At 37.1% G+C, this 10,634-nt stretch overlaps 1 protein-coding gene across 1 annotated transcript in view; it reads left to right on the top strand.

The window, feature by feature from the left end:
• The window catches only part of ALG8 (ALG8, alpha-1,3-glucosyltransferase), a 34,137-nt gene extending 24,666 nt beyond the window's left edge, over positions 1-9,471 (top strand). Inside the window, exons 9-13 of the mRNA XM_006882889.1 lie at positions 2,459-2,598; positions 5,709-5,848; positions 8,046-8,143; positions 8,470-8,542; positions 9,228-9,471. Of these exons, the coding sequence (XP_006882951.1) occupies positions 2,459-2,598; positions 5,709-5,848; positions 8,046-8,143; positions 8,470-8,542; positions 9,228-9,459 (683 nt within the window). The 3' untranslated portion in view covers positions 9,460-9,471. The remainder of the gene's footprint in view (positions 1-2,458; positions 2,599-5,708; positions 5,849-8,045; positions 8,144-8,469; positions 8,543-9,227) is intronic.
• The last annotated feature ends 1,163 nt before the right edge of the window (positions 9,472-10,634 follow it).

Raw genomic sequence — 10,634 nt, 5'->3', positions numbered from 1 at the left:
ATCATGATAGATGGAGAAGGATTGAAATTGTCAAGTATTTCATCTTTCTTCGAGCCACAGTCAATACCCTTGGTACCAGCAGTCAAGAAATCAAAAGGTGTGCAACAATGAAAGAAACTTAAAAAAGTGAACAAGGGTGGAGTGGGGGAAGAAAATGTGAAACAATGAATGAACGAATGAATGAAGCAAGTTTTCTGTAAACTTTGTTAAAGTATTAATAAATTTTTTTAAAGAAATCAAAAGGTGTATCACATTGGGAACATCCACTGTCAAGGACCTCTCCAAAGTTCTAAGGAGCAACAATGTCAATTTAAACACTAAGGTGCACCTGATCCAATCCTTGATCTTTCCACTTACTTGCTATTCATCTGAAAGTTGGGCAATGAATAAGGATAATAGAAGAAGAATTTATGCCTTTGAGTTGTGGGGTTGAAGAAGAGTACTGAATATCCCATGGACTGTCAAAAGAACAAATACGCTTTGGAGAAAGTGTAACTAGAGTGCTCCCTTGGAGGCAAAGATTATGAAGCTTCATCTTATGTGCTTTGAGCATGTTGTTAGGAGGGGCTAGTCCTTGGAAAAACATCATGCTTGGTAGAATGGAGGGTCAACAAAAGAGAAGAAGACCCTCAGCAAGGTGGATTCACACAGTAACTGTAACAGTGGGTCAGGTACATCGGCGATGATAAGTATGGCGCAGGACAGGGCAGGGTATAGATCTACTACTGTTCATGGAGTTGCTGTGGATCATGGTTGACTCAGTGGCACTTAACAACAATGACATAGGATTTCCAGGGCTGTAAATCTTTATACAGACTACAACATCTTTCTTGTGAAGAGCAGGGAATGGTACCAAACTAACAACCTTTCAATTAGCAACAAAGCTATTAATTACCATACCACAGGGATCTTTTATATTACAGCTTTAAATTATGCAAAAAAGAGGTGTGTAATGACTTGGGAGGCCCACCTGCATAAAATGTTGGTGTAGCATTGGACTAGTCATTCGACTCCTCGTCTTGCTTTCCTCATCTATAGTGGAGAAACTATAGTAATTAATAGCATGCCATGAGGAGCAAATGCAAGAGTATAGTGCTAATTTATCAAAGAAACTTCAGAGCTACACAGAAAGTGAACCATCTTTTACTTGTGTGACTGTGGGTACGTTATTCTGGCTCTCTGCCTAAGGGAGTGAAAAATAATGGCTTCAAAATCCTTAGCATATTGTAGATGCTTTAATGTGTCATTGCTGCGGTTACTGTTCTTGCTATGTGCTTACAGGAAATCATAACCTGGTATCCTTCGTGCACTGTGAATTCATCCTTGATATGCACAACATTTTTACGAAATGATTTCTTGGCATTTATATAGAAGCTTTAAACAACCAGTACAAGGTACCAGGTCAGGTAGAAGGGTTATTACCTTGCCTGAGTCAAGAGATTATTCTCTCCCCTATTGTATACTGGTCTCATAAAAAATGCATTATTGAAAAATCATTGACCAGCTAGACAGCTGTGTGTTTTAAGGAGATAGTTATTAGCTTAAAGAGAGAAGAACAGGCTTATTGAAAAAAGGCACAGTGGTGGGAAAACAAAGTATTGTGATAGTCCACCCCTTATGGATACATCACTGACTTTAGACAAGAGTAGGTAGTAGAGGAGCTTATCCTAGACTGTCATTTTGCCCCAGAGTTTGTTGAATATAAGGCTTGCATCATCATTCCCAAACTAGTTCATTTAAGAAGTATTTATTGGATTCTTATGTGCTGGGGTTAAAAATTAATTAATCATCTTACTTGCCTTTAAAGAACTCTGTCTAATAAAGGAAATGGGCACATAAGGAATGTAGAGTGAAAAACAGAGGTATACCTGGCATATAAAAAAACCAACTCTTCTTCATTTGGGAAACTATCAGATGGGTGAATAAGGCAGCATAGTGAGGAGATCATTATAAGCAAAGAAAGAAAAATCTTGAAGATGATATATGAGGAACTGTACTAGTTTGGTGTCATTGAGCCATGTTTAATGAAACAGAAGATATGATGATGTAGGAAGAGGCTAGATCAAAGAAGATACTATATGTTATGCTTGGAAATAGGGACTTCAACCTCTAAGCAAGGAAAAATTTAACACTGGAGTATGGCATGGTCAGATGTACAGTTTGGAAAGCTTGCTTCTTTTTAGAGAATAAAATTGCTGTTTACACTGACAGGTAGCATCCTGCTGAGTTGTTCAGACTCCTAGTTCCAGTGCAGACAACTGCTTTATATAGTATAATCTGAAGAGGAGAGACCTTTTTTAGGAAAAATAGTACAGAATTATATTAGTAAAATCTTGGCCTTTAAGCAGCAATAATATTGAGTAATTTGTGAAAATTTTTTTTTTCTCAGGAAATTTATGTAATATGGATTACAGTTGGTAAAAAGAAAACAAATTGAGGTGTTCTGTTTACTCAATAGGTTTGCAGTTGAAACTTCTTGATCCCAGGAAGATTCCCAAGGCCTCCATGACAAGTGGTTTGGTTCAGCAGTTCCAACACACAGTCCTTCCCTCTGTGACTCCCTTGGCAACCCTCATCTGCACTCTGATTGCCATATTGGTAAGAACTCAAAAGATGATGCTCATGTCTTCAAATGGATCTACTTCTCTTTTGTGTACCTGCTTGAATTTCAGTTTTCATGTTTTTTTAAATGTATGGGAAATTCCACAGCAATAATCCTTCTGCAGATTGAGGTGTTGCTCAGCAATTCTTACTTTGAACATTGTAAGGAAGGATTTCTTATACAAGTCCACAATGAAGGGGCTTAATACTACCCTAGGGGTAAAGAGGAAAATGTTTATGTCAAAGATATCCAGGTGTGACTTCTTTTTCCCACTAGCCTTGATTACATGACCAATAATCTAAATGTATCTAGGCCACTTGAATATTTTGTATTGCTTATAATGAATTTAGAGAGTCTTGAATGATCCAGGAAGCATCAAAAGAAGATGTAAGGAAAGGGAGCTCTGGTGGCCTAGTGTCAAGAGGCTGCACTGAAACCCCAAAGGCATGCTGTTTGAATCTACCAGATGCTCTGCTGGAGGAGGGGCAATCTCCTCCTGTACCAGTCAGATCTGATTTGACAGTACAGGACAAGGGGGGAAAAAGAAGAATATGGAAGGAATATACTGAGTCCCTGTCTCAAAAAGAATTGTTTGACCCTGAAAAATTTCAAGAAGTACCATAAGAACGAAAGCCACTGGTAATTGTTCAAGCTGCACTGAAGACATTGGCAAAAAATAAGGCTCCAGGAATTGATATGATATGAATTAACATGTTGTAACTAGCAGAGGCGGCTGTGGATGTGCTCACCAGTTTATACCAGGAAATTTAGAGGACAGCTTCTTGGCTGACTGACTGGAAAAGATCCATATATATTTGTTCCCATTCTCAAGAAAAATGATCCAACATAATGTGGAAGTTATTGAACATCATCATTAGTATCACATGCAAGCAAAATATTGCTAAGATCATCCAAAACAGCCAGAACAGTACATTAAGAGAGAACTGCCGGAAGATAAAATCATGTTTAGAAGAGGCTATGGCATCAGGGATATCATTATTGATGTCAGGCGGATCCTGGTAGAAAGCAGAGAATACTAGAATAATGTTTATTTGTGTTTTATTGACTATTCGAAGCCTTTTGGCTGTGTAGATCATAACGATTTATGGCTAACATTAACTTTCAGAACATTTCATTATCTTCATATGAAACCCATCCCTAGACCAAAGAAGTTTTTGTCCAAACAGAGCAAAGGAATGTTGCATTTTAAAATAAAACTATATGTCAAGGTTGTATCCTTTTTCCATACCTATTCAGTCTGTATGCTGAGCAAACCATTTGACAGTCTAGACTCTGAAGAAGAATGTGGGATCAAGATTGGAGGAAGACTCACCAACAACCTGCATTATGCAGATAATACAACCTTGCCTTCTGAAAGTGAGGAAAATTTGAAACACTTGCTGCAGAAGATCAAAGACATGTCTGCAGCATGGATTGCATCTCAACATCAAGAATATAAAAATCCTTACCACTGGACTGATAAGCAGCATGATGACAAATGGAGAAAAGATCAAAGAAGTCAATGATTTCATCTTACTTGGATCTGCAGTCAACATCCTTGGTACCAGCGGTCAGGAGATCCGGAGGTTTATTGCTTTGGGCAAGTCTGCTGTGAGGGACCTTTCCAAATTATTGAAGATCAGTGATGTCAGTTTGAAGACCAAGGTGCACCTGATTCAGACCATGGTCTTTTCACTTATTTTCCAGTACAGTGAATAAGGATGACAATACTAATTGGTGCCTTTGAGCTGTGGTGTTAGAGAAGAGTACTGACAATCTATGGACTGCAAAGATACATATGGATGTGTATCGGATAGATATGTCTTGGAAAGAGTGCAGCCAAAATTCTCCTTGGAGGCAAGAACAGCAAAGCTTCTTCTCTCATACTTTGGTCATGTTGCTAGGTGAGGCTATTTATTGGAAATGGACATCATGCTTGGAAAGGTGGAGGGTCAGCAAAAATGGGGAAGACCCTCAGTGAGATGGATTGATAAAGTGACTGCAGCAGTGGTCTTGAGTGTGTCAGAGATGATGAGGATGGCACAGGACAGGATAGAGTTCAAGTCTGTTGTTCATAGGGTCGTCATACTCAACTCTACAGTACCTAACATCAGTGCATGTAGGAGCATCATAGAAGATTTAAATGAGCCATTTGCTTTCATAGCTTCATTCATAGTTGGGTTTTATTTACTAATGAGTCTTCGTAATAAAATTTTTTTTAATTCTATATAAACAATTTAATCAGTTGTAATTCAGGTTTCAAAATGATCTAAGCCTCCTAGCAAGACTCCTGAGCCTAATTACCCAGCAGAGATGGTATGTAAGAACTCTTACAGTGCAGTGGATAAGCATCCAACTGCTGACCAAAAGTGTGGCAGTTTAGGCTCCACAGCCTTCCCACAGGATAGGATGTGACTTCTTCAATGAATATTTACAGCCTTGGAAAGCCCTGTGAGGTCATTCTTCATGTCCTATAGGGTCCCATTGAGTTGGAATCAACTTAACACATGGTGAGTTTAATGGTAATTAGCTCTGCTGACCTACTTATTCATTGGTTCTAACTTAAGTAAAAACTAGAATGACTCCTTTTCATTTTAGATTAAAAAAAAATCTCAGCCTTTTAAGCTGCATATTGAAGGCTATAGTTTTATTATAAAGGATGTTCCAGCAAACCAAAGTCGATATTCATTTATTAATATTTATTTTATTATTTATATTTATGAGCCTTTATAGTTTGGCCTCATAAAGTTTGTGGTGGTGGTTGTGGTTGTGAGGTGTTGTCAAGTACGACTCATAGCGACCCTGTGAACAACAGATCTGAACCTTGTCCTATTCTGTGCTAGTTACGCCTTTTTGAGATGTGGTAAGGGATTACTACACTTCCAAAACTTTTATAATTTATTATTAAATATTAAGAAGAATTCATTTTAATGAGTTAAACCTGTCTTTTCAATTTTATTTTCTTTTTTTTAGTAGTTGCCCAGTTTAGTAGAGAATTATCTAAGGTGCACTTTTTCAGAGAATGCAAATTGTATTAATCTGAACAGTGCTTCTGAGAGGCCTATTTGGAATGAAACTGAAGTTCTGTTTTTGCCTGTGTTTCTAGCCCTCTATTTTCTGTCTTTGGTTTAAACCCCAAGGGCCCAGAGGCTTTCTCCGATGTCTGATTCTTTGTGCCTTGAGCTCCTTCATGTTTGGGTGGCACGTCCATGAAAAAGCCATACTCCTGGCCATTCTCCCAATGAGGTAAGTAGGTGGCTCAGTGGATCAGCATTACTGGCGTATTTTTACAGTGACCCTGTTTTCTTTTTATTCTGTCCTTTATTGGCACGTTTAGTGAACTTGGCAGAGGCAGAGATGTACAGGAATTGATTTCTCACTGGGATACAGAAGAAATGCTTAACTGGGTGTCCTTGGACCTACAGAGGTGATGACATGCAAAATTGTGTGCTATTGCTAGTTTTATTTTTTGGTAAAAGAACTATAATGGTTAAGAATCATGGCACCAACCTTTTAGGTCTGGATGTTGAGAGGCATCATAGACTGGATAAGCACAGGCCTTGTTGCCATCACAGCACATGGTTCCTTGCTGAATGTTGCTGGTCAAAGTAAGGATCAAGTCCATTCTGGAGTAGTAACTAGCATTTGAACTGCATGCCGATTCCCTATAACTGCTTGGGTGAATTTGTTTTGTTTTTCGTACTTTCATTTGGATCTTAAGGTAACCTGTAAGATAATTAGAATCAATGTGTATGATACCTCTCTTAACATCTGCAGAAAGTAAAGTTCAGAACATTTAGATGATATGACCACAGTCATACAACTAATAAGTAGAGAAGTTAGGACTTGAATCTGAATCTTCTGATCTTTTTCACTGCATCACACTTAGAAAAGCATTTTGGGGGAGGTGGAAGCAGAGGGATAAGGATGTGTGGGAGAGTATCAATCATGGGGTTGTACAATTTGATGAGGAAGGTGAGGGAAATTGGAAGAATCTGTTCTCAAAATCAGTGTATTCAAATTTTGTAAATAAACAAGTTTTTAAAAAAAAGCATTGGAGGGAGAGGAGCAAACTGGGGGTGGGAGGGATGGGCAGGGAGAGAAGTGCAGCAATGAACGAATAGAAATCCCAAATCTCTGTAAATGCTCATTAAAATTACATAAAAAAATAAAATCATTGGGGGGTGGAAGCAGAGGAATAAGGATGGGGTTGTTAATCATGGGATTGTACAATTTGATTGGGGGGGTGAGGGAAATTGCAAGAATCTGGTCTGAAAAACAGTGTATTCAAATTTTGTAAATAAACTAATATTTTTTTTTAAAAAAAAAAGCATTTTGGGCGTCTTGTGAAGAGGGACCGGTACTTGGGAAACGACTTAATGCTGAGAAAGGTGGTAGACAAGAATAAAGAGAGGAAAACCCTCAACAAGATCCCACAGTTACTTAACAAAGACTCAAGCGTATCAGAGATCGTGAGGAAAGTGCAGGTTAGGGCAAAGTTCACATCTTTTCTTCGTAGGATTGCTATGAGTCATAATAGACTTGACGGCACCTAACGACAACAAAAAGTGTCTACTTAAGGTGTTCTGTTAACACAATGGTTAAGCATTTGATGGCTAACTGAAAGGACAGTAGATCAAACTCACCAGATACTCTCTGGAAGAAAGACATAGCAGTTAATTTCTATAAAGATTATTGTTGTTGTTGTTGTTAAGTGCTGTTGAGTCATAGATGACTCATAGTGACCCTATGAAGGAAAGACCTGAACACTTGTATAACTTTCATCGTTTCTCCAAGTTCATAGAGTTTCCGGAGGCAAGCTATAAAGATTACAACCTTGGAAATCCTATGGGACCATTCTGTTTTGTCCTGTAGAGTTGCTATGAATTGATATCTACTCAGCAGCAAAAGGTTTAAATGTCCTCTTTATGAATAATTGAAACACAATATGTTGGGGGTCATAGAAATAGCTTTTTTCTATAAATCTTGAGAAAAAATACTTTTGCTTTGAAAGAACAGTAAGCAGATTTACCAGATTATTTTTTTATGGCTTGTCTGAGTTTAACAAGTTGACTATAAAGAAAAAAGTAGGGTAAAGGCTTTTCAGTTGAAATACACAGGCACTGTTGGGGAACAAGTGTAGAATTAGAACAGAAGCTTTTAAACTCTATCCCTGTCTATCTCCACTATGCAGTACCCAGTCCCATAATATCTCTTTTGTGGAGAAGGCACTTACTCAGGAAAGCAAGATTCTTTTTTGGATACTCTCCATTCACTTTGGCATAGTCTTTTATCTATTCTTAATTGACTTTGACTTGTAACAAAGATCAATGTTTTCTTTTCTGCTTAAACCAATAAGAAAAGTACTAATGACTACTAAGACAATTTGCAAATATGTTTTAGTTTTTACTTTCAGGATGATTGTAGTAATTTTTCTTTTTAGCCTTCTGTCTGTGGGAAAAGCAGGAGATGCTTCCATTTTTCTTATTCTGACCACAACAGGACATTATTCCCTCTTCCCTCTGCTCTTCACAGCTCCAGGTAAACCACTGCTTATATATATATATATGACTGCCATGTTCTTTTCTTTAAAGCCCAGAGATCCATACAATCAGATTCAAACAACCTTAACATTTCTTGGAAGGAGAGATCTTGTACATTTTCTTAAATATACTTTCTCCAAGTTTCTCTTAGCCCTCAGTATCTTTTGTTGTCAGAGAAAGGCATAGTTTTACCCTAAAACATTACTAGCACAGTTATAGTTGTGTCAGTGTGATTACATTCATGCGTTGTATGTGATTACATTCATTCATTCTCTTCCTAATTAAATTATCTGGATTTTTTTTCTTTTTTTACTCTTTTAACAGAACTTCCCATTAAAATTTTGCTCATGTTGTTATTCACCATCTATAGTATTTCATCTCTGAAGACTCTATTCAGGTAATCCAGAAAGCACATTTAAAATTATATTTACTCTTATGAAATACAGTATCACAAAAAAATTACCATACAGAGGGAGAAATTACCCATAATTCCATCATTCTAATGCAGCTATCTGGATTATGTCTTTAGTTTGGGGGAACTATTTGAGGTGGGACTACCCACTCTACATGAAAACTTTATATGAAAACTGAAAAATAGAATATAAAATATAAAAAAAGAATATAAAATATATTAATTATAAATAAAACCAAATAAACATGATGTATATGGGTATGTATAATATACATATTATGAAATTATGGGTAAACGTGCTGTGGTTTTTTTAAACTCTTGCTCATTGATTGTATCTTTTGCTGATCATAAAAACTCATATACCCGATTATATAAAAGCTTACCGTATTCTTATTCTGGATCACAGCATTCATCCCTCCTCATTCTCTCTGAGGGCTTTTACTCAAGTAAAGGGTTCAGTAACTAGGTTCTTTTTAGTGTAGTTGGTTATTGAGATAATTGTTTTTCATTACTAACTTTTCTAAATGTGAATGTGAAGCACTTTTGTGCCTCTCTGACCTTAACAGTAATCTCTATCACAGTAGTGCAAATAGAGAAGCTTCTGCTGAAAAATGTTTAGTAAATCACATATATCAACTTACATTAAATCAGACTTTCCTTTATTCTTCAGAAAGGAAAAACCTCTTTTTAATTGGATGGAGAATTTCTACCTCCTTGGCCTGGGGCCTCTGGAAATCTGCTGTGAATTTATATTTCCTTTCACCTACTGGAAACTAAAGTACCCCTTCATCCCTTTGTTACTGACCTCAGTGTATTGTGCAGTGGGCATCACCTATGCTTGGATTAAACTGTATCTTTCAATATTGATTGACCCTCCTGTCTGCAAGACAAAGAAGCAATGAATAAAAGAACTGTCTGGATGTATCCCAACTGTTTGGATGTACCCCAAGCAATTGTTTAATGGGAAATTAATCAGAAGTTGAAGAAAGTTGCTGGTGGCATGAGCCATTCATTTCAGAGGGTCTGTTCAGAAGACCATTCTTCCATATTTGACCTTGCCCAGACTAGCAACCTGATTGTCACCATGATGAGAAGCTACTTCTTCTCCATAAACAGTGAAATCCATCTGACATAAATCTTGCTTTCCTCTTTGAAATTATCTGAGACTCTTCAGTCTGCTCTGCTTGCTCAAGGAAGCAGTGAGACTGAACATCAGCATAATTATTTGTAGCCTTTAATAACCATTATCAGATTGGAAAACAGAATTAAAAATATGTGCTAAGGTAAATATAAATAAAATACCATTTTATGTTTTTGCACGAAAAATTTTGGGATCGTTATCAGCTTCTACAATTTCTTTTCTTGGCATTTTCACAAGCAGATGGTGTTCTGTTCCAAATCTGTACACCTTGTTCCAGGAGAGTCCTTTTTCTTTTTTTTTTTCATTGAAATTATACGGTGACAATACTTGAAAAGCCAGGAGAGGTATTTAATGAATTATTTTGGCCAGGCAAAGACTACAAACCTGAGTTAGGGACATCTTGTACAATTTGTTCTAACAGCAAGTACTGCAATTCTGATTAGCTTACCACTGCTTACACTTTGCTCCTGGCTTCAAAACCAAGTTAACTGACTGAAGTGGTTTTTTTCACAGCCTCATCCTGTCGTCTCCCTTCCTTAAGAGTATTTCTTACATAAAACTCAAAAGCATAAAAAGGACTAGGCTTATTGGTCTGCAGACATTGGCAAAACCCCCAAAACTATGTTCCATAAGCCTGGAACTGAAGTCACCTCTAACACTCAATTTCCAGCCAAATAAGAGTCAGACCTATAATGTGATCAGTAACACCAGGCAGAAATGCACTTCCCACAGAACAATGTGTATGTATTATTGAATGGAAAGCCAGTGTGCCCTGTAAACTTTCACTCAAATCACAATAAAAAGAAAAGAAAAAAAAAGAATATTTTTATAAGCAAGTTTACTGCCTACATTTTATCTAGGATTCATGTTTGCCTTATAGATAATCTTACTGTCCTAGAGGTCTACTTTGCTGCTAACTGTTGTTGTCCTTGATAA

The sequence above is a fragment of the Elephantulus edwardii genome, unplaced genomic scaffold, assembly GCF_000299155.1.
Source record: "Elephantulus edwardii isolate Elephantulus edwardi_28Jun2011 unplaced genomic scaffold, EleEdw1.0 scaffold00025, whole genome shotgun sequence".
NCBI classification, from domain to species: domain Eukaryota; kingdom Metazoa; phylum Chordata; class Mammalia; order Macroscelidea; family Macroscelididae; genus Elephantulus; species Elephantulus edwardii.
Note: the sequence above shows the minus strand (reverse complement) of the source record. Positions and strands in the feature narration are given on the sequence as shown.